The sequence below is a fragment of the Nannobrachium achirus genome (assembly GCF_963921795.1).
Source record: "Nannobrachium achirus genome assembly, chromosome: 2".
NCBI classification, from domain to species: Eukaryota; Metazoa; Chordata; class Actinopteri; order Myctophiformes; family Myctophidae; genus Nannobrachium; species Nannobrachium achirus.
The window spans coordinates 51787223-51812716 of record NC_137811.1 but is presented as its reverse complement, the minus strand read 5'-3'; the positions used below and the strand labels follow the sequence as shown (position 1 = coordinate 51812716).

Genomic DNA, 25494 nt, shown 5'->3' with positions numbered 1-25494 from the left:
GTATGTAAAATGTGTCATGATAATGCAAGATTAAATGTCTGGGGTCGTTAAAAAAAGGAAGGGTAGCACTAACTGACCTCCCGTAAATTAAACCATATCTACTATGTAGCCAGTTTCATAAACATGAATTAAGCATAGCTTTGACTCTATCTGCCCCTGGTATTACAAGCTTAATGCAGAGTGAGTGTATCAAGGTTTTATCTACATATAGAGGCTGTGTATGACAAGGATACATCTAACACTCCTACAGTAGGAAAAATCAAATCAGATTTGTCCAAACTACACTTTGATAAGGGAGGTTAGGGAAATCGGTTTACTATCAGCTGTTGGGCACATTTACACACTTGTATTTGAATGTGGCTTGCTGCCATATCTAGGCACCACAACATAATTGTATTAAATGTATTGGATTAAATGTGTTGGAATCTCAATGGGGACTGTAATGCCAGAACTTAATGACTTCCTAGACACAAGGCTCTATCAATCGTTGGACAAATCCTTTGTTAATCTGAGGAAAGGCTCAAATTTGTTATCATCCCATTCTCAAAGACAATTACACATATTTATCTCCCTATTCTTTTAACCAAACCGCATATGTTGTTATGGTTTGAAATAGTTTTAACATGCTTTAGTAACGCTATGGCAACAAGGTGGACTACCAGGTCAATTCCCCTGAAAGCACTGGAAAAAGTGTTGTTTCGAGATAGAAGATAACTCCCCTCCACTTTAACTACTGTAGATATCTGTTCCCATATTTATCAAGTATCTAGAATCACTCTGAATCACACTGACACTCCACACACCACACTCACCCCCCCTTGGACCTCCTCCTACGGGGAAGCCGGATCCGGGTTACGGCACCAATATAACGGAGGTGATCCAAACCTCCCCACCTAGTCTGGAGGATAGTGACGAGAATCGTTCACTTTTTCATACAAGCGTGAAATTTGGTACACTTGTACAGTTTGGGGCCCTGAACATTTTCAGATATGGAGCCATCGCAAAAACGCCCCCTGGTGGCCAGGGCAGCCATTTTACTTTCCGCCATTACCAATTAATGTATTTTACATCATAACTCCTGAACTAAACATGATAATACAGAATAGTTGATGTCTAGACCTATGTTTTGATGGTCAAGGATTCCATTGATATCATGTACAACATCATAAACTGTTCAGTTGAATAGTTAATGGTTAATTTGGTGATGTTGTGAGGTAGTCCAATGGTTTTGTCTGAATGTTTGTCCGAAATGATTTCACTTTATCATAAAAGTATGAAACCTGGTACACTTGTACAGTTTGGGGCCCTGAACATTTTCAGATATGGAGCCATCACAAAAACGCCCCCTGGTGGCCATGGCAGCCATTTTACTTTCCACCATTAACAATTAATGTATTTTGTATCATAACTCCTCAACAAAAAATGATAATACAGAATGGTTGATGTCTAGACCTATGTTTTGATGGTCAAGGATTCCATTGATATCATGTACAACATCATAAACTGTTCAGGTGAATAGTTAATGGTCAATTCGGTGATGTTGTGAGGTAGTCCGTTGGTTTTGTCCGAACATTTTTCACATTTTCATAAAAAATATGAAACTTTGTATACTTGTATAGTTTGGGACCCTGAACATTTTCAGATATGGAGCCAACCCAAAAAAGCCCCCTGGTGCGGCCATGGTGGGCATTTTAATATCCGCCATTACCATATAATGTATTTTGCGTCTTACATGATAATACAGAATATGTGATGTCTGCACCTATGTTTTGATGGTCAAGGATTCCATTGATAATGTGTACAACATCATAAACTGTCCAGCTGAATAGTTAATGGTCAATTCAGTGATTTGAGAAGGAAATCACAATATGTTGTGTCTGCACATATATATTTCATGTTTTTTGCTATTATTGATTTCAAGTTTCATGCATGTATTTTGTTTGACGGATTGATTGATTGATTGATTGATTGTTGTCGTTGGTGTTGTTGATGATGACGATGAATCTATTCTTCAATCTTCACTGTCTCCTTCACAGCCTCCTCCACATTGACACTATGCTGTGCACTGTTAGGATTTCTTTTTTCTTCTTTTTTTTTTTTGCATTTGCAATTTTAATGCCCCTGGCAGCCTTTTTTGCAGCCACAACTTAAGAGCTGGAGAGATTGGCTTGCCTATTAAAGAATTGACCACAATGGTCTCCAATCAAGTGGGTTTGTCCAACCCCAGTCTGTTGGAGATGGCATTTCTGGTGCCACCTCAAATGCTTGTCCCCAACACTCCTTGATACACTGCTCGTTTGAGTTGTTGCACCAGTGCATCCCTAGTTGGGAGTATTTGCTCTCCTCTTCCCTTTTTGTGAATAACTCAAGACCAAGCTTGCTGGGTGGCATTTGGGACTGTAAAAAAACTTCAGACACATACCTGCCCATGAATCTCATGAGCAGGTATGTGTCTGGGTCAACTCCTGACAAATCCATGGCTCTTCCTGTGTTACATGCCTTTGATGGCTGTGACACAGTATCGGCATTTGCAACCAGGGGAAAGAAGAAAGCATGGGAAACCTGGAGTCCTTCATGGCTCTGTCAAAGTCTTCAAAACCAATTCCAGAGCAAGTAATTTACATTGTGGAACGCTTCACAATTCTCTCCTACGATCGCACCAGCAGCCAACTTGACATCAATCAAGCTCATCTTGAGTTATTCACAAAAAAAGGAAGAGTGATGGAGCATAAGGATGCACTGGTGCAGCACCTCAAAAGAGCAGTGTACCAAGGAGTACACTGTTGGGGACAAGCATTTGAGGTGGCACCAGATCTACCATCTCCAACAGACTGGGGTTGGACGTACCCACCTAATTGGAGACCATTGTGGTCAATTCTTCCACAGGCAAGCCAAGCTCTTGAGCTCTTCGAGTTGTGGCTGCAAGAAAGGCTGCAAATAAATGCAAAAAAAGCCTCCTTATAGTGCACAGCATAGTGTCAATGTGGAGGAGGCTGTGAAGGAGACAGTGAAGATTGAAGAATAGATTCATTGTCATCAACAACGACGACAACAATCAATCAGTCAAACAAAAAACATGCATGAAACATGAAATCAATACTAGGAAAAAATATGAAATGAAATATATGTGCTTAAGAAATCAACTAGAAAAAGACAACAAAACCAACTATTTCTGAAATAAAATCTTTTAAATAAACCTTTGTCTGCACACATTATTTAAAGCTAATTTGTTATTGTCATATTGAATATTGCTCTGCTCTCACTGTATTATCAGGGGCAAAGCTAAACCTCTACACAACATGTATGCAACAGACACGAAATATTGTGATTTCCATCTCACATCACTGAATTGACCATTAACTATTCAGCTGGACAGTTTATGATGTTGTACACATTATCAATGGTATCCTTGACCATCAAAACATAGGTGTAGACATTACATATTCCGTATTATCATGTATGGTTCAGGAGATAAGATGCAAAATATATTATCTGGTAATGGTGGATATTAAATGGCCGCCATGGCCACCAGGGGGCGTTTTTGTGATGGCTCCATATTTGACAATGTTCAGGGTCCCAAAATGTACAAGTGTACCAAGTTTCATACTTTTATGAAAAAGTGAAAAATGTTCGAACAAAACCAGCAGGCTACCTCAAAACATCACCAAATTGACCATTAACTATTCACCTGGACAGTTTATGATGTTGTACATGATATCAATGGAATCCTTGACCATCAAAACATAGGTCTAGACATCATCTATTCTGTATTATCATGTTTAGTTCAGGAGTTATGATGTAAAATACATTAATTGGTAATGGCGGAAAGTAAAATGGCTGCCCTGGCCACCAGGGGGCGTTTTTGCGATGGCTCCATATCTGAAAATGTTCAGGGCCCCAAACTGTACAAGTGTACCAATTTTCACGCTTGTATGAAAAAGTGAACGATTCACCTAAAATCTGGTCATTATCCTACGGACTAACCCGGCTTCGAACCCGGGTCTCCCACGTGAAAGTCCAATATCTTAACCATCACTCCAATATATATATATATATATACATATATATATATATATATATATACATATATATATATATATATATATATATACATATATATACATATATATACATATATATATACATACATATATACATACATATATACATACATATATATACACTAAATAGAAATTAGGATAAAAAAAAATCCCCTGATATCTGCTCTATGAATTCAATGAGTATCGTCCTATCTAGTTTGATGCAGGGATAGGGATGCAGGGATTGCACAATAGGATTGCATGCATTTCAAGCAGCTGACCAAATTTGCAGTATATTTAAGCGTACTGTATTCACTGTTGGGGTCAGTGTCACTGAAGTTTGGTATGTGTTTGTTTGTTTGCTCCCATCACCCCCCCTGCACCACCACTTGGACATTTGTTTTTAGGTATATACTGTATATCTATAAGAAAAAAAATAAACTGGCACATCAGCTGGACGGCAGGTACAGGACCAACAGTGGATCAAGGCCATTTTTTTAAGTAAAAAGTAAAAGCTCCCAATCGAGGTTTATTGATTAACGTTTCAACTCACAGTCTTCTTCAGAATGGGATTGGGGCATTGCACACTGAGAAGCCCGGCACCGTTGGAAGCAGCGTGTCATCCCGGACCCAACAAGCCATCTATCGCTGTTTGGAGCCGAAAATCAACGGCCAGCGAAAGCTGCCTGTGTCCACCGTGTGACGCAAGCTTACTGCCTGGCGGAATAGAGGCAGCTTGAGCAGAACTACCTGCTCGGCGAGATGTCACCTTCGTCTCAGGACTCAGGAGTAAATAGAACATAGTGTGTTGACAGGGCCTAGTTTTGTTTCCAAGCACATAGGCTACAACAACAGATATTGAGGAAAAACCCAATAAATGTCCATTTATTATTTATGTACCTCAACCAAAGCAACAAACGTGTTTCAACCTAACGGGTCTTCCTCAGCGTTGCTACAACAACAGATATAAAATGTACACATGGATTTTTTTTTTTAGTATAGACCCCTGGGGGAAGTCAATGAAGTATATAGACCAGGGTGTAAGTGGTTAATAAACTTGCTGTCAGTTGTTCCAATGCAAGACATCTCTCCTTCCTCAAAATGTTTACTAATAGGTTCGGACAGCTCTCTTGAAAACTGGTGGAGTTAAGAGCTGTTCCTCAAGAAAGGAATACTGATAACATGCTGCTACTCCTGTTATGTGCCTGAAAGAAGGGCCAATTTTGTGTCAATTCTTTGGACCGATTTTCTACTCTGAGAGGCTTGATAAATACGGGCCCTGGGGGATGTTGACACATATTCATTTGAGCCTTCGGGTCTGGAAGAAGGCTAAGTTGACAAGTTGTCAAGGATGTTGTTTGTAGCTGTTGTCATTCAGCCACAAAGAGGCAGATAGAACATAAAGAAAAAGTTCAATTGAAATCAAAGTGCCTTGTCAGCATTGATAACATCACTTCAAGTCAAATACTGTTGCAGGAGTGGCCTCGCATTCAAAATGCTCTTGTATGTCAAAAATGGCCTATGGTGCTTCTGGAATCAATGTACAGTATATTACCAATCACATTGGAAAACAGTAAGCAGCTGAAAACTGCTAAATAATACTGGATACAAGCATGTCTCATGAACAGAATGTTATGGATACAGTGGTAGTGTTGTTTAGGCTGTTTATATGACAGTGTTTACTTATCACTGCACTGGCCAATGCAGCAGTTTCTATGTCTATGCCTGTGTGTTTGTCTGAGAGCAAGATGGAAATCAATTCAGAGGTTTCTCGGGTCACACAGGGTACTTGACTGGAATTCAAAACACGCAGTAGACTTTCTGTTTCTTTATGTCTCCTCTCCTGTTATACCTCTCAATTTCTACTATTTAAGCTGCGCTGGCTTATTTTTTCATCTTCTCCCAATTTAGTCGTAACAGGCTTCCTACCTGTGAACTGATCGTTAAGTCCCATCCAACAATAGCTATTGTCCAAACCCTGTGTTTCTCAAACATTCCATAGATTTGTCTGTATTTTGTTTGTTGAAATAGTAAAGGCATGCACATTATTCTAGTGCATAATGCAGGCCTTGTTGACGAGATTATGCAGAGCTTTTTGAGCTCTGGCTCCAGGAATCATCAATCATTTTCATGTGGAAAATCAGAGATTTCCCATTCATGTCTATGGGGAACTTCTTAAAGGGGCCACACCATGCTTTTAAAAATAAATATTTGATATAAATATTGGTCCATAATACGGTTTTATACAGCTTTTATGAAAGCTGAAGTGGAGGGGCGGTACTATGGAAATGGGCCCTGGTGTGACATCACACCAGTCCACTTTTCAGGAGAGAACCATTCGGACACACCCACTCAGAAAATCACAGAAATGAAAACCAAGGCTTAGAGTTAATGAATTGTATTTTGTTGGATAGAAAAATACACTGGGAATAATAAAATACATGAAAAAATTAAATAAAAAATGAATTTTATGGTGTGGCCCCTTTAAAGTTTCTAAGGGGAGAAGCCTAGCAACCAGTCTATTGTTTTTGTTTACAACAAGCACTATGGAGAATTCAAACTCACATGGTGGTGGGAAGGAACTTTAATGCTTTGGGTTTCTTCTATATGTCTGGATGTATTAAAAGTCTAAAAGAAAAAATTCTACAATATGGGAAACACTATTATGCAGTCCCTCACCTGTACAATCTCCAGCATCTCTGCCTTGCTGATGTAGCCGTTCCCGTCGAGGTCGTACATGCTAAAGGCCCACTTCAGCTTCTGCTCGAGCTTGCCGCGCGACGTCACGCTCAGCGCGATGATGAACTCCCTGAAGTCTATCGTGCCGTCGCCATTGGCATCGAAAGTGCGGAACACGTGCTCCGCAAACTTGGAGGCGTCGCCGTAGGGGAAGAAGTTGCCATAGATCTTCTTGAACTCCTCCATGGAGAGGTTCCCGCTGGGGCAGTCCCTCAGGAAGCCCTTGTACCACTCCTGGATCTCGTGCTCCGTGAAGTCTGTGCTCTCCAGCAGGTCCTGCATCACCTCGGGACGGAGTTTGCTGTTCTGCTTCCCCATGTCTGATGGTCCTGTTGCTCGCTCAGCTCGCAGCTGGGAGGAGAGATAAAGCAAGAGAAATATAGATATACAGTAGATCAACCAGGCTGATGTTTTACTTTTATTTTAAATGTTTTATGTTAAATTGACCACATTTATGGCTGATGGGGTCGCCGCAAAATACACCTCATAATATGGGGTTGTGGTATAAGGCAGTTTGAGAGCTTCATGAAATGAACTGCGACACACGCGCGCGCACGCGCACACACGCGCGCGCACACGCACACGCACACGCACACGCACACACACACACACACACACACACACACACACACACACACACACACACACACACACAGATCACTGAGGCAATACACTGCCTCTATGCACTTGATGTATTATTACGTTGTGCTTATTGTAAATAGCTCTGGATTAAGAGCGTCTGTTGAATGCCTAAATTGATTCCCACTGATTGACTGAGCTCCCCCCCTCTCTCTCTTTCTCTCTCTCTCTTCTCTCTCCCCCTTATTTCGCTTTGTTTTTGTCTATATTTTTATTTTATTTTTACTTTTCTTGTACTTTGATTTTGTTTCTTTATGTAAATATATGTGTTTGTTTGCTGTTTAAGAAAAACAAGTTAAAATCATATATGGAAGCAGGCAAGAAGAATTGTATCTTTTATTGAGAATAGGATGTCTCTCCATATTGCTGTATATGCTTGTTTTATATGTTCTGATGTGACTATGCCTAAACTTCCAATAAAAATATTTATAAAAAAAAAAAAATGATAGAAAACTGATTGAAAAGATGAGACTGCTAGAAACACAATCTCTGAGATAAAATGAAATGTCCCTTTTATTTGATTTGTAAGTTCAGCATGCACTGTAATGGCTGATCTGTTATCCCATAAATCTCTGATAAGGCTTGCCACCATCATATCACCATGTTCCTACTGCTACACTATCAATGTCAGCAGCTGCCCAACTGAAAGGTCTAGTTCATAATCCTTGCGTGCCACAAACACACCACAAACGAACGAAGATATACTGTACAACATACTGTAAATCGACACATTCAAGAAGTCCTACATACAGTATAGGAATAAGGAAGCCATCATATGAGTCCCCTCTAGTGCACCAGATCTCAAATTCGAGGTACTTGATCCTATGATCCTCAGACTTACATGGCTTCTAATGTGAGCTACTTGATGACTTACACCCTGTGCTTTCCACACATGATCCATTATCAAGGCAGTGTGTCAGAAAACATCTAGCATTTGATTGACGCATGTAATGTTCACAAAAAACGTATTTAAATGATAGCATGTTGTCTAGACAGATAGTAGGTTAATGTTGTTGTTGTTGATGTTTCACCAGGTATCCTAAGCAGCGCTTAATAGTTTTCTTTGCACTCTACACATGACAATTTACCCTGTAGCTTGTTGACTAGGATTCATGGCACTTACTGTACTCCAAGGCAATCCTGCACTTTGTCACTGTCTGCTAAATGCCTAAATGTAAAATTTATGTCAAATTATGCACTGTGTAATGAGGACAAAACACAATTTAATGCTTGACTCTCTCACACATTGCTTATTGTGAAGGTACGATATGAAAATGTCATGTCACAATTATTGTGATTTACGATATTATCGCGATAATCAAAATACCCCCAACATCCATTATCCTGAGGCGGAACATTTGCAGAAAAATAAGCTTGTAGCTTGTAGATTGGCTATTTTCTGACAAAGAGATTTGGTAGATAAAAAATCAAACCTCGGTTTGAAGTGGAGCGGTGAATTTGAGCAGCTGTACCCTATGTGAGTGAGTGAGTGAGTGAGTAAACTGTGCCTGTGAGTGAGTGGTGAGTGTGGCTGGCCTGCACAAAACAGCGCCCCTCCTTTAACTAGTGTGTTGTGTGTGGCCACTCAAGGTATTGCCAGGCTACGGACATGGCCAGCCAGCCACCCACCCAGCCAGCCACCCAGCCAGCCACCGGCCAGCCACCCACATACCCACGGACATACCTGTCTATTGGGAGCGCTTTCATCGCTCCAAAAAAGACTATCAAGTATGTTATTTCCAGGTCCGTTTGAACAATAATAGAGGGTTTAAATGGTACCGGATATGCAGCTCAGCAAACAAAAGGTGAATTGATCCGAGTGCATGACGTACACTGGGATCATTTAACGATACAAATAGTGTGGGTGTTTTTGGAGCGGTGAAAGCGCTCCCAATGAACAGGTATATCCGTGGGTATGTGGCTGGCTGGCTGGCTGGCTGGCTGGCTGGCCCTGTCCGTAGCCTGGGCAATACCTTGAGTGGCCACACACAACACACTAGTTAAAGGAGGGGCGCTGTTTTGTGCAGGCCAGGCACACTCACCACTCACTCACAGGCACAGTTTACACTCACTCACTCACTCACATAGGGTACAGCTGCTCAAATTCACCGCTCCACTTCGAACCGAGGTTTGATTTTTATCATGATAAACGATAAGACGGATAGCAGTAGGAGTCGCCGTTGATTGGCTAGGACTGCTCAAGTGCTCACACACACACACACACACACACACACACACAGCTCGGGGGTCATATTGAGGTCGCCGGAGCTCATATGGGTCGGCCTGAGTCAACATCGCTGTAAGTCTGGAATGGATCTCTCGTCTTCATACACACACATGAGTGTGTGTGCGAGGGAGAGCCTGTGTGTCCATAACTTGGGGGCGGTGTTGTTAGCGTCTACAATGTCTACCTGTCGCTTTAAGCCAACACAGAGCAAGAGGAATAATATTATCCTATAGCCGCGACGTGACAAGACTAGAGGTGAGGCCGGCAAAGCCGGCCTAACTTCTAGTTGCTTACAATCACATAGAAACTAAAGGCACAGTATTGTGCAGGGACTCTGGGAGGCGAAACCCAAAGAAAACCCAAAGTTGTCCCTACTGCAGTGCAATCAACAGATGACCTGTGGAGACAGATGATGTATCCTGAGAGCCTCAGGCCTGAAAGTAAGCAACACCTTCTCTCGCACTCCTCCTTGGCACACACAGCACATCACCACTTGTTTAGAACACATTTCTTCTTGCTGTGACAGAACTTTCAGTGGAAAACAACACATAAAAGTGTACACACACAGCACCAAATGCCTTCCACTGATTTAACTAGTCAATAAAATAGTACATGCTCACAGTGACACACAACTCTCACCACAGCGCGCGAGCTGCCCTGGTTTCTTTTTCTTTTGTTTCATCTTCTCCTAATTTAGTCGTAACAGGCTTCCTACAGTACCTGTGAACACGGCCAATAGACTGATCGCTAAGTCCCATCCGACAATATTGTCCAATCCTAGCATCCGTTGCTACTTAGACAATGCAACCATTCTACCATAGGAGTCAATCTACCACACACACACACACACACACACACACACACACACACACACACACACACACACACACACACACACACACACACAATATAACTAAGAACTTTAATAACACCAATAGTAGGATACCAGGTGAAACGTTGCTCCCTGTGGAATCTGCAATATGGAATCTACGTGTCCAGAGAGGTTGGAAAGGGCATCAGGCTGTGGCTGAACACACGCACGCACGCACGCACGCACGCACGCACGCACGCACGCACGCACGCACGCACGCACGCACGCACGCACGCACGCACGCACACACACAGACAACTGAGAGAGTAGCAATTGGCCAGTGCAATCAAACAGCATTTTACATTGATCTACAAACAGCTTAATTCCCTGGATAAGCGCCTCTCTCTTAATGCCAACACACTCAAACGCTGTCAGAGAATTTGCTGTTTGTTGTTCTATGGGAGCTTTAGACTAGTGGTTCTCAAACTTTGACATTTAAAAGACCCTCATACAGTAACTCTCAAGAGTTTCAGACCTCTAAAGGTCCATTTGGAACATCAAGGACCTCTGAGGGTCCCTGAGCCCCACTTTGAGAACCAGGCTTCAGAATAATCTGCCATACTACTGAGCGCAATGCGACAAGTTGTGAGCTTGTAGCTTGGCTGTTTTCACAATTTCTGAAATAGGACTTATAAGTGGTTAATTCATAATGTATTTTTGTACGTTTGGGTCTCGGGCAAGACATCAAATTCCTCTTTTGGGTCTCCAGCTGAAAAGATTTGGCAACTCCTGTTGCATGTACAGTGCTGTCAGGGGCCTCACAAGGTGGGGGGGGGGGGGGGGGGGGGGGAGTGGGACTGAGTTACTAGGGCCCAAGGTGGAGGGACCTGGATTTTTTTTTTCTTTTTAAAAAAAAAACCTTAGAATGATTTGAAATATTTTTTGAAAAATTCACACATTTTCAATATTTTTCTAAAATAGCAGATCTACAAGCTCACAGCGTGGCACTTGGTGCCGCGCTGTGAGCTTGTATACTGTATCTGCTATTTCTCAATAGTTAAAGCACCCAGGGCCCAGAATTTGGTGTGACGTGAGTGCTGTACATGCATTCAGTCTCTTTGTTGTGCTCTGCTGGCCTTGCTCTGGCCTGTGGTCTCGTCTGCAAATGTTTCAGGAAGTGAGCAACTCCAACCAGAAACGCACTGTTCTTGGAAAACAAAGCTGCGATAGGAAATGTTTCTCTTTTACATGTTTATTTTTGTTCTCTAGCTGCTGCTGTGCTTTTGTGATTTTGGAAGAGTGCTAAACCAGGGATTAGCAATGTTTTTAATATTTTTAAAAACATTTCCCTTATAAGAAAACAAATACAAATAAATAACCTTTGATAGGTATATTTCAATAAATGAAAATAATGAATGTTAATTATACAATGAACAGAAAGTAAATATAAAGTTAACATTTATTTAATAATCTGTATTCAAGAATTGTCTCCTATAACAATGACAAACCCAAAATAGGAATGCCAGGGAGAAAGTGGTTAATAGTCGGCTGCATAACTGTTGATGCCAATATCGTCAAAAAAGACAAATAACATTTACCAAAGGACGGAATACAATGTCAGACAAGCGGAGCAAGCGCTTGATGAGACGTGCATGGATGAATAGGAGTGATTTTTTAAATAGGTGCAGCATTTCTTTTACCTCATCCCCTTGATGAGATTTTGTTTACTTCCATCAGACACTGTCTGATGGAGAAGTGACTGAAACAACCCAAACACTGCTTAACATAATCAGCGCTCAACAGTAGCGGATAATAAGGTGGGGGAAAATGAGAGTGCTTGCTTGATGCTAAGAAATATTTACAATGTGGTTTGATAAGAGTAAATGTTAACATGATATGATATGATATGACATGGAAAGACATTCCCTAAAGGGCATTTGAAGTTAGCGGACATATGTTATTACTGGCTCATGCTCTTTAACCCAGAGGCAACATACTACACAGGCTGCTGATAACAAGTGAGACAAATCTAAAACTTGGGCTGTGCTGATCTCAAATACCTTTGTGACATTCGCCTCAACACTCAAACGCTCATAGGGCCAGATTCACAAAGCTCTTCTTAAATCTCTACTGTATTTTAGTGTACAATTTACAATTTAACGCTCTTAAATACCACTCATTTTCAACATTGAACTATGTCATTAATATACCTTGGAGCTGAAAATAAGAAAAAAGACCCCACCCTCTCCCCCCTTCTGTGTTGCCTAGAACTGGAAGATTGATTGTGGGGTTTGGCTTGCAAAGTACACTTTGATGATGTCATCAAAGTAGTAGTGACACAGTTCAATGCAGACTCACTCCCTCCGCCATGGTCACTCACCTCTTCAGACTCCACCTTAGCCCATAGCACTTAAGCCCTTTGCACACAGGCGCGTTTATCCGCACGGATAAAACGGACAATTTCATTTTTTTAAAAGAAAACAATGATTCTCTACGACCTCATGCACACCGGATCCGAATTAGCCGTGCGACGAGTGGCTGCCGCCGTGCGTTCTTTTCTCGATCGAACCCAGTTCGATTCGTGCGTCTTGTCGCATGCGGTAAAAAACTCATCACTCCTTTTATGACTCCTTTTGGGATCCGCAGCGCCGATTCCGCACAGCCTTGCACACCAAATCCAATGCGTTTGATTCATGCAGCAAACGAAAAAAACGCAACTGTCCTGTGTGTAAAGGGCTTTACTGTAGCACTTGTCTACCCTCAATGACCATACACATATGATTTTTATAGTTTTTACTGAATAGGTGCTTGGTCTATACCTACGTTTTTCTTAGATTACTATTTCTATGCATTTGATGTATTGATGTATTACCTCTAATTGCAATGGTGAGTTTATTCCACAGTATGGGGCCAGGAGTGTACGTGTGCTCCTAAGTAAAGAACAACATTGGAATCATGAAAGGTTGTGTACAGTATTGTGTGCGTCATAGGAGACATCCGATGATGAATTCCACCTGTTCATAAATTAAGTGTGTGTTCATGTGGGAATCATTTGCATTGTTCTACAACCCGTTTGACACCATAAAAGGCTTGCACCAAACTGCTGTGTACAACAAGAGGAAAGCACACTTGTAGTACTAGTTTATACTTGTAGTACTAGTTTATACAAGATTATAGCATGATAGGCTAATTACTTGCAATTACTGTGTTTAGCTGCGAATGTAAATAGGTAGGTAGGTAGGTATGTAGTTACTGTAGGTGGGTAGGTAGGTAGGTAGGTAGGTAGGTAGGTATGTAGGTAGGTAGGTAGGTAGGTAGGTACTGTAGGTATGTACGGTAGGTAGGTAGGTAGGTAGGTAGGTAGGTAGGTACTGTAGGTACTGTAGGTAGGTAGGTAGGTAGGTAGGTAGGTAGGTAGGTATGTAGGTAGGTACTGTAGGTATGTACGGTAGGTAGGTAGGTAGGTAGGTACTGTAGGTACTGTAGGTAGGTAGGTAGGTAGGTAGGTAGGTAGATAGGTAGGTAGGTAGGTAGGTAGGTAGGTAGGTACAGTAGGTACTGTAGGTATGTAGGTAGGTAGGTAGGTAGGTAGGTAGGTAGGTAGGTAGGTAGGTATGTAGGTAGGTATGTAGGTAGGTAGGTAGGTAGGTACTGTAGGTATGTAGGTAGGTAGGTAGGTAGGTAGGTAGGTAGCTGTGGGTGTTTAAGCCCATAGCCCAATCAGGGACCAGCATTTCTGGCAACATCATCATTAACAGCCAATGCAGGGTCCAGTGGTGATCGCCAGTGGTGCGTGATTATGGATCCCACTGGGAAAGATGGATAACCAAGCCCCGGACTCATTTTTGAAGCTTGTGATTGGCTGAACCGGACGTAGGGAGCGCTCCGTTGTAGTCACTTGGACCGCGCGAGGTGCACGAAAACCCAATTATCATTGCGTTTATCGTGCCTTACGGCCTGGGCATAAATAGAACGATTGCATTCACCACGGCTTCGTAACTCGCGCGGCCGGCCCTGGCCCGCTCTTCGCGCCCGAGCGCCGCAAAGGACCAAGGTCCGCTGGCCTTCGCGCCGCTTGCAATGTCGTGGACAATAACTGTGAAAACGAGCGCTCTATGCCGTTTCCATCCATCTTTCCCAGTGGGATCCATAATCAGGCGCCAGTGGTGATGCCAGTGGTGAGCAAAGGCGCAAGTTGCCACCTCGACAGAGTGCAGTTCTTGTTATATTCATCTCTGAATAGGTGAACTGGGGAAAAATAATCGTTTTTAATTTGCTTCACGTTTATAAGCCCAGATATGCATCATTACTTCAAAAACACGCAATAGATCGTTTAACAGACATTTCTCTTTTCTGTGTTGGGCAGATAAAGATTTTGTTTGAGGTTTGGCACTATTCTAAATGATTTTGCATGAAGAATAAGGCATTCTAAGTCCCGTCAGGCATGTTTCCGGCTACAAGCAAATGTCTCAGAAGAACGATGAATCAGACTATGCTCATGGATTAGTCTTTTAGAAAAGAGTATTTTATTCATGTCCTCCGTGGTATTTTCCTGCATCACTTACTCCTTGCCCATAACTGTGCTTCCTTATTGAAAGGGAACCCTAGAAAAACTTCAAATGACACTTTCAGTGGTGACATTTCCTGTGGCCATGATCAGGCTACTCACTCAAAATATACACAATCATGAAGCTGACCAATGACCCTGCTCTGCTGTCCATTTTAATTCCACTCTCTGGCTCCACACAGACCACAGATGCATGCAATACCATGGTCTTCATCACTGACCCACTGTGCTCTGTCATCTGCTGTGATACGCTGCACCTCCAGTCTGCATGCATGGAGACACACAGCGCACACACACAGCGCACACACACAGCGCACACACACACACGCACACGCACACGCACACACGCGCACACACACACACACACACACACACACACACACACACACACACACACACACACACACACCTGAATCATGCCCCCTCTGTCACCCCTTATGACATGCTCAGCCATCCAGTAACAGTGTTATGATGATGATGTGGAATTAATTTTCAGCTTATGATTGTGTGGTTGTGTGTGTGTGTGCGTGCGCGTGCGTGCGTGCATGTGTGAGAACGAGAATAAGATATTGTATGATGATTAAGTTATGATTAAGTTATGCCGTGTGTGATATCTGAATGATAGCGTACGTGACACAGACAAAAACAGATGGATCTGTCAGAGAAACTTGTACAGTAGTTACTCAATGAAAATTGTTTATTTCGGGAAGTATAAATTGGGCTTAACTTTTCTCCCTGCAAGGAGAATCAAATTGAAACCACCTGTTACCAAACTGATTTAGATTTAAAGTTCAGGCACAGAAGCGGCTGGTGATTCTGATTCAAATCATGTCTATACAAAGTTCTGAGCCATTCAGATTCAAATCAAGCCTGGCTGAAATGCAGATTGAAATGACATATCCTAACCTCTTTCTGTTCATAAAAACCCACCAGTAGTCACAGATATCACAGCTGCAGACATTTTCCATCTACTGTATGTTCTAAATAGAAAAAAGCCAAAACATAACATAACAAAATAAAACATTATGTTGTACTCAGCCATTGTGGATGGGTTCTTTTGTGAGATCATAGGGATGGTAATTGTGTTTTAGTTATTGATCAGAATGCACACGCAGATATGAAAACTATGAGTTACAACGGTAGAGTCAAGGTAGGATTAGAGAAAGGGTGAAATGCTTAGAAAGACAAGGGAAGGTGGGAGAAGAAAGGGGGAATGAAATGAAATGTAATTAAGGAATATATACTGTGTGTATATATATATATATATATATATATATATATATATATATATATATATATATTATTTTTTTACTACTATAATATATGGCAGAAATACAGTATAACCTGAAAGTTTATTATTATCACTATTACTTGTTGGACCAAGAGCAGTTTTTTAGCAAAATAACAACATCTAGAGAATGCACAATTGCACATATGGCATGTGGGTGGCGAGTTGTATTTCTGCTAAGTGGAGAGATGGAGGGTGAGATACGATCACTGTGGTAAGCTATGCTAGCTCAATTAGCTTCCCTCTGCCTCCTGTCCACACTTCATCCCTCTATTTTATCTCCCTTCTCCTTGACTCTCTTCTTTCACATTTGCTTTTTGTGCGCACACACACCACACACTATACAGCTCACTTGTGTTCCTCTCTCTCCTTTACATCAATCGACTTTTTTCGAGCTATTGATCCTACCTTCCCTGTCTACAGATCATATCATATCTCTTTGTTCCTGCCTACCTGTTACAGTAACACATTCTTTTCCCCCCTTCACGTCCTCAGTCACTCCTCTCTCTCTTAGACAGGACCACTTTACTGGCTCTTAAAGACCTTTTACAACGGTTACCATAGTAACTGCCTACAGAGACTCTCAGCCATTGATAAGCGTAAGCTTTTGGGCAGAAGGCACGCAAACACACACACACACACACACACACACACACACACACACACACACACACACACACACACACACACACACACACACACACACACACACACACACACACACACACACACACACACACACACACACACACACTTGCACACTGCAAGTGTGCACGTGCGTTTGTGGTGGTCGTGGAGGTGTCAGGATGTGAGATGCGTAACAAGTATCATGCAGCAGTTGTGAAAAAGCAGAAAGGTAAAAAAAGGAAGGAAATGAAACCAAAAAAGGCAGTGGCAGAGAGATGGAAAATGTTGATGTCATATTTAACTCATTCTACCAAGAATATTTAACCAAAAGTAGCCCTCACTAACAGACATTTTTCAGATTTTACATACCTTTTCAAGTTGTCGCGAAATATTTTTCACAACGTATGATTCGCCCGACGATCAATCACGCAAACAGACACGTCTTTGTGATCATGTGGAAAAAAAAATCATTTGGACAAATGGTTCCAAAGTTAGAACAGAATTTAAAAACTCTGCAACAGAACTGAATACAATTTTCTGTGTGTGTGTGTCTCTCACACGCACATGCACACGTACCCACACACGCACACACGCACGCACGCACACACACACACACACACACACACACACACGACCGAGTGTGTATAGTATGTATGTCCAGCTGTTGAGCAGCCTGCACTGCCAAAAACGCCTTTTTTAACAATGGCGTCAGTTGCCAAAAACGTCTTTTACGCCTTTTGTATTTTTTTTATAAAAAAGTCCAAAATCGGATCCGGTTATGGAACCAGAAAAATGTTTTGGCCGGAGCAAGCCGTTTCTCTGTACTCTGTTTCTTGCTGTTTGCATTCTTTGTAAACACTGCTAGGCTACTCTAGAACCACAGTTCGGATTCACATTCATTTTAACGGCGTGCCAAACAAGGGAAAATAGAACAGGATGAAAGGCATGTCTGTCTATCGTAGTAACTATGCGATTCCCGTCAGCTAATCTCCACTAACAGCAGCATCAGAACTTTTCTTCTCTGAAGGTAACCAAAGTTTTTAGGCGACCATGGGTGGGAAAAGTTTACTTGAAAGGGACGTAAGTTAACTTTTTAGAAGATTGGTCTCGGCTGTTGCAACAAAACAAACTGGTAGACTTGAACCTTGCAAAACAACAATTGTCTACCCCAGGCATAATAAGGAAGCAAGTGAACAGATTTCCACTTAGAATGAACTCTGTGCACATGTCAATTACACATGTCAATTACTGTCAGTGTCAATAGAGTTTTGGTCTTACAGGCTGAATTTCCATTAAACAGACAATAAAAAGGTACTGTAAGCTACTGAAAACCATCTGTTGGACAGGCACGATGGACACGCACAGGCCCATGTTACAATACTCAGCCTATGTGAGCTTGTACGACACCATTATTATTATTTTATTTGTTTTAAGATTTGTTTTTGGGCTTTTTATGCCTTTATTTGATAGGATAGTAGACTGACGGAGGAAATGGGGAGAAAGATGGGGAATGACATTTGGCAAAGGTCGTCCGGATTGGGAATCGAACCGGCGACGACGGCAGGCATCCTAGCCTAGTATGTGGTATGCGTCTTGACCACTAGGCTAGCGGGCGCCCCCACAACACCATTATTTTAAAATAAACTAGAAGCAGTGCTCTTATGAGCACAGGTCTCCACCAGGCCAGGCGTCCTGGTGGTGCTACTGTATAATAGGCCAATGTAAAAAGGGTGGCATATGTTCTTCACCTATAGACCTTTCATGGCAATCGGACGCTGCATGCATGATTTGAAGCATTGTGTTCCAAAAATGTGTATTGCTAAAGTCTACCTGCTGGTGGCGCTATAACAGGCCAATGTGAAAAGGATAGGATTTGTTCCTTGACATAGTGGGAATATGTGTGGCAAATTTCACGGTAATCGCAAGCTGCGTTGATGATTTGAGGCATTTTGTTCAAAAACTGAGCAATCCTGCAAACTTTGGAAGCTAATATTAGCCAATCAGGATGGAATATGAAAGATCAGACAGATCAGACTTGATCACATGACTATAGAGATACTGTGTACCGATTTGTGTTATTTTACACAAGTCGGCCCAAAGGTGGCGCTTTAAAAGGCTGATGTGAAAAATGCAGGGAAAGGGTTTTTCCTTGGCCTCTAGGGAGTGCGCTTACAAAGTTTGAAAAACCACAAATCGGCCTGTTATAGCAACAACATGAGGCTGATTTCAAAAATTTGAAGTGGCATTTCTTCCTGACCTAGTGGGAACGTGTGTGCGCGATTTCATGATAATTGCACTTTGCGTTTGAGATTTGAGGCATTTTGTTCAAAACGGCCCAATCCTGCAAAGTTTGGAAGCCAATTTTAGCCAATCAGGATGGAATATGCAAAATCGGACAGATCCGTGTCGATCACATGACTGTCAAGATCCTGCCTACCGATTTGTAGGATTTTTGGACAAAATCTGTAAGAGTAGTGCACAGAAATCTGTTTTGCGAACATCGGCCCATTTGAAAAACGTGGGTCAGAGGTTCTGAATTGGCATCCAGGGAGTGTGTGTGCTCACTCTGGCAGCAACCGGGCCAACGGCGACTGAGATTAGGTGGTCACAAACTGCGAGGACGCACGGACGGACAAAGGGGAAAACATACTCTCCCCCATGCCTTCGGCTGGTGGAGACAATTAAAGGTATGTGTGGCCAGGAGTGCTGAGAGGGCACACACCTGTGCCCACAGCATACGTGTGTGTGTGCATTTCTGCAAGTCCAAACGGAAGTATTACACTACATCTTCTCACTGTCAAGAGTTTTTTTTACAGTCAATGTTTACAACACACTTCCACTAAGGTGAAATGTTGCACATTTAGCACCTGGGTTGGAGCCCCACTACCCTATCTATACTATAATTTTGCGAATGTCTGTCTGAGTGAGTGAGTGAGTGAGTGAGTGAGTGTCTGTCTGTCTGTCTGTCTGTCTGAAACAGCGTTTCTCCTCAGTGGTTGGAGCAATTGATCTGACATCGCATCACCATTAGCATATGAACACACCTGACATAACTGTGAAGCCCGTTTGTCACTTTCACAAATCGTATGCTGTATATTAGCATTTTTATGGTGTATCTACTATCTATTCTGCATCTAGCTTGAGGCGCATCTATTCTGCATCTAGCATGAGGCAACATGTTTAACCAGCTCTCTCTGTGTGTGTGTGTGTGTGTGTGTGTGTGTGTGTGTGTGTGTGTGTGTGTGTGTGTGTGTGTGTGTGTGTGTGTGTGTGTGTGCAGGCAGGCGGGTGTGTGCGCAGGCGGGTGGGCGGGTGGGCTGGGGGCAACATGTTTAACCAGCTCTCTCTGTGTGTGTGTGTTTGTGTGTGTGTGTGTGTGTGTGTGTGTGCAGGCAGGCGGGTGTGTGCGCAGGCGGGTGGGCGGGCGGGCTGGGGGGGGGGGGGGGGTAGCCATTAAACGAAACGGGTATTTCTTACATTGATGCTCCTACATATTATCATGCAAGCACCAGTTAAAGTTACTTTCCATCCCTCATATACTGTATGCACAGTGCACATCCCATAACCCACACACTGCACATCATTTTGGAGCTCATATCTTTGAACGGGTAAGGGCTAGTACAGTTAGTTGACCAGGGTCCTTCAAGGCTCTATCCTTCTCTCTCTACACAAAATCTGAGATTATTTCATGCCATGTATGATAATATAGGACACATACTGTAACAGGTGTTTTGAGTAAGGCTAATTGCATATCAAGGTGCCTATTCCTGACAAATTTGACCACAAACACTCAAGGACCTCTCTGAAAACTATAATGGTGTTTGAAGTCTACCATACCAGCCCTGACAAAAAAGGATAGTCATTTTGTATTTTAAAACAAAATGTGGATGCCAGAGAGTCAACCCCTGGAGCTAAACATATAGACAAAAGCCTGTTGCAGGCTTCCATATTAAAGAGGAGGGTAAATCTGCACCCCCTCAGCAACCTTCCTAACAATACCTTGGCAGCGGGAATTGGGGTAAGAAATTGAGACAGGCATTGGCAGACTGCCAGGTAGTAGCTTGCCAGTGAGTGACCCAAAATGAGGGAAATATTTATTTTTGTAATACTTGGATGAAAGCCAAGTCTAGTATCTGACTCTGTGATTCTTTCTCACCCACCAATAGAATGGAATAAAATGCTACTTGTGAGAGCTCTCTTCTTCTGATTCAACAATAAAGCCAAGGAGGCAGACAATGAGTGTTTGATGTCTTGTCAGACTGATTGGCGACCTAGCTACAGGCAGCCATGCACATATTTAATTTCAGTCCTTCTACTTTTAAATGCTTATCCTTCATTATGTTGCTATGGTAACAGACATGGAGATGGAAGCATCATGAACTTGAAGCATAATGTCTGCTGATTCAGAGCAAGTAAAGCCATAAACGTATTTGATGGAATAATTTACATGATTGATCAAATGAAAGGCGAATATAGTACAGATAAGGCTGCACAGATTTGGCATCACCTGTAGGACTTTTGCCTATTCGATATAATTACAGTGTAATAAATCTTACACAGTAATTCAAGAATTAACCATAGATAACACTTACACCATTTGTAAGTGTCTGGCTTATTTGATATGTGAATACATGTTAGACCCAGTTAATTGCCTTGATGTAGGTCAGTATGTTAGATGAGGAGGCATCAGTTGCATGTAACTCAGAATTACTTTATTGCCAGTAGATGTACCTAACACTAATTGTTTATGTGTTAGGTACAGTTTGAGTAGCTTTAAATTGAAAAGTCACTGAAAAGTCTCCAAAGCGATAATACAAATCAAATTCAAGGCGAGTTGGTTGCACAGTGTGGATGCATGTGACATGTGAGAGAAACCTTTTAGTTGCGTGCCCGTGTGGAGCGCCAGTACGCCATCTCCTCCTCCTCTTTGTCCGACAGGAAATGACCCCTGCCTTGTACTCTGGGGTTGTGACTAATTTGTTTGGCTCCCTGTCTGTGGCGCTCCGGTAGGGGACTCTCTGCCTGCCTGGCACAGGATCATTGGACCCAGCTAATTGGATGGATGTCTAACCCCTGGGGCCAAACAAGGGAAAATAGAACAGGACGAAAGGCATGTCTGTCTATTGTAGTAACTATACGATTCCCGTCTGCTGCTAGTCTCAACAGCAGCATCAGAACTTTTCTTCTCTGAGGATAACCAAACTTTTTAGGAGACCAGGGGTGGGAAAAGTTTACTTGAAAGGGACGTAAGTTAACTTTTTAGAAGATTGGTCTCGGTTGTTGCAACAAAACAAACTGGGTAGATATGAACCTTGCAAAACAACAATCGTCTACTCCAGGCAGAATAAGGAAGCAGGTGAACGGATTTCCACTGAGAATTAACTCAGGTCTTGCACATATCAATTACTGTCAGTGTCGATAGAGTTTTGGCCTTACAGGCTGAATTTCCATTAAACACACAATAAAAACGTACTGTAAGCTACTGAAAACCATCTGTTGGACAGGCACAACTGGCCGTGCAGAAAGGTTGATGTGGTTTGTGGAATCTAATGAAATATGAGCTGAAGCTGAGCTGTAAGTGAAAGAATCCCCTACAGCTGGAGAACGTATTGCAAAGACAGATGATGGCAATACAAATGATAAGTTAATCATGTCTATTTTTGACATAACATGTCTATCATGGCAAGTCAGACACATTAGAGCAGGGGTTTTCAAAGTGGGTGACGGGGCACCCTGGGGTGCCGCGACGGCAGTCCAGGGGTGCCGCGACATCATTTGATAATATTTGGAATTTATTTGGACACTTAAAAAATATTTAGTATCATTTTAAACTTGAAGTACAAAGTTATTTTGTCAGTTCTAATCAAAATGGCTATTATCTCAACGCTTTCCTCGCAACATAATCACTAAAATATTGTCACTGTCAGGCAGAAACCTCTGTAGCACAAAACAGCCGATCTACAAGCACACATGTGTGCTTGTAGATCGGCTGTTTTCACTAGTTTAATACATTTTATAGATGATATATACAAAACGAACGGTTTTGGACATACAAGGTTTCCACCTGACACTGACGATATGATGAAGGTGCTGGGAGTGAAAATTATAATGTAGGGGTGCCTTGGATTAAAAAAATATTCATGGGGTGCCCTGAGCAAAAAAAGTTTGGGAACCTCTGCATTAGAGGAGAGGTAGACATAGAGACTAAAAGCACTGAGCTACAGCATCAGAAGAGCAGTGGTCTGACTGAATGCCCCAGGGGAGCCAAACAAATCTAGGTCTGCTTCCTGTGGTCAAAGAGATAATATAGAAACAGGAAATGGCATCATGGAAAATAACAAACAGAAAAGGAAGTTACATCACAACCAAGTTCAGGGGTCAAGACAAACCCAGGGAACCGGGATGTGTTGAGTGGTGAAAACGTTTGAAAGTTTAAATGAATATCTTTATAAACAGATGTCAAAGAAATGTCAACGTGCTTCATGTTGTTGAATACAACAGTTGGTTGTTGCCAGCAGGTAGTCCCTATCACTTTAGTAGTGCCCACATTACAGTAGCCACATGAACCCCAATCTGAGTTCCCAGAGGTAATTCTTTCATACATGAACCCTAGCGTCTCTATTATGTAAAAAATAGGTGAACATTTGGCAAAGATGGGCAAAAAATAGCCAAACTACAAGCTCACAACGTGTTGCGTTGCAATGCATTTTGAGCCTATAGATTAGCCATTTTCAGCTGAGAGATTTGGAGAAGTAAAAAAGAAGGGAGCAAGTATTGACCCCTGAGGGACCTCGGTTAACAAAGTAAATAGGGTTTAAGTGGTTAAATAGATCATCGCTCATTATGGTTGGTGATATTGTAGAGAAAATTGTGATCACTGCTGATTTTACATTATTCCATAGTTCCAGCGGACTGTTTCCATTGTTTATTCTCCCTCACAGATGCTTCAAGACAAGATTTTGTGAAAAACCAAAGTAAAGCACAGTCATCGTAACTATACAGCATCTTCTGTGTCATCACTGCTTCCTTGAGAACAAAGGTTAACATGTGTAATCCAGTCTGTGATGTTTCTTTTTCTACCAACAAAGGTTATGCTTTTGAAACTGATATTATCCTAGATAAAGTACTATGTTCTATCCGTCTGTCTTTCAATGTTATATGAGATACTTAAAGTGTGGTTCCTGTGGAAATAAGCCTCTGCTTTCTAGGATCTCCTTTTAGTTGACCTTGTACCAGTGATTTGTACTATGAAACTACTTTTTTCTATTGCAAACTTCTAATAAATTCTAATAAACTTCAATCTTCAATCAATCAATACCAAATAAATTCAACTGACCTGAGGACATCCACCCCACATGAAAGATCACATGCACATTAATCAACAGTGTTTCTGGGAAAGCCACTGTGAGCTGTAGCGAGCTATTCTCAGGGGGACTCACTTCCTACTTCTGGTTTGCTAACATGCAACAACCAGCAACGACAGCAGCAGTGAGAGAATCATCTGTGTTCAGTGATGAATGCTAGCTCAGTTATTGAGCTTGTGAAGTGCTGAATCCAGTGCTATAGCCAGGTTTCGTGAGGTTGCTCCAACTTGAAGGAAATCAATATCAAACAACATCGATGCATTTAAAAAATGAATACATGTATATTAAATATTTTCACCCTTTAAGGATGAAACCGTTTCTTCATGAGAATTAGTTTTTTTGCATTTTATCATCTTTCTTCTATGGTTTCCTGTGGCTTTAAAAACTATTTATGATAAGTAGGCCTAATGCATAATTGTGTTTTTAAAAGCTCAGTTTGAAAACCCTGTTCCACATACAGTATGTTATGAGAAGGAAACAAAACAGCCACGAAGAAACATCAGCGGCAAGTTACTGAAACTTGTGGTACAAACTGCTATTTTCATAAAATGATGCTTCTGCTTCAGGAAAGAACTGCTCCCAAGTATCACAGATGGCATTGGCAACTTCCTTGGCACTAAAGCACATTAATGTGGTGACTGAATATTGCTGGGTAGAACATTAATGACACCACATTGTGCACTAAAGGAGTCTCACTGTGTTGGCTTGTCTGTCTCAGTACAACTGCTCTAACTTCCCATCTGTGCATCAACTTGCTCCTACCCCTCCTCCTCCCTGTCCTTTCCTTTCTACAATTTACAGTAACTAGCCCTTACCCGTTCAAAGATATGAGCTCCGAAATGATGTGCAGTGTGTGGGTTATGGGATGTGCACTGTGCACACAGTATATGTGGGATGGAAAATAACTTTAACTGGTGCTTGCATGCTAATATGTAGGAGCATCAATGTAAGAAATACCCGTTCCATGTAACGGCTACAGAGATACTGTGTACCGATCTGCATGATTTTTGGACAACATCTGTAACAGGGCCAGAACCCCCCACCCCCCCCGCCCGCCCGCCTGCCCGCCTGCACACACACACACTCCCCCCCCCCCCCGTGTGTGTGTGTGTGTGTGTGTGTGTGTGTGTGTGTGTGTGTGTGTGTGGGTTTGTGTGTGATTGTGCATGGCCTGAACAACAGCGCCCCTCCC

General features: G+C 42.1%; 1 protein-coding gene across 9 annotated transcripts in view; it reads right to left on the bottom strand.

Annotated features, from left to right (window-relative positions):
* ncalda (neurocalcin delta a) overlaps positions 1–25494 on the bottom strand; it is a 119543-nt gene that overhangs the window by 24767 nt on the left and 69282 nt on the right. For all 9 annotated transcript variants that reach the window (XM_080738089.1, XM_080738086.1, XM_080738087.1 and 6 more), the window contains one exon: positions 6720–7130. In XM_080738089.1, the coding sequence (XP_080594215.1) occupies positions 6720–7097 (378 nt within the window). In that variant the 5' untranslated portion in view covers positions 7098–7130. The remainder of the gene's footprint in view (positions 1–6719; positions 7131–25494) is intronic.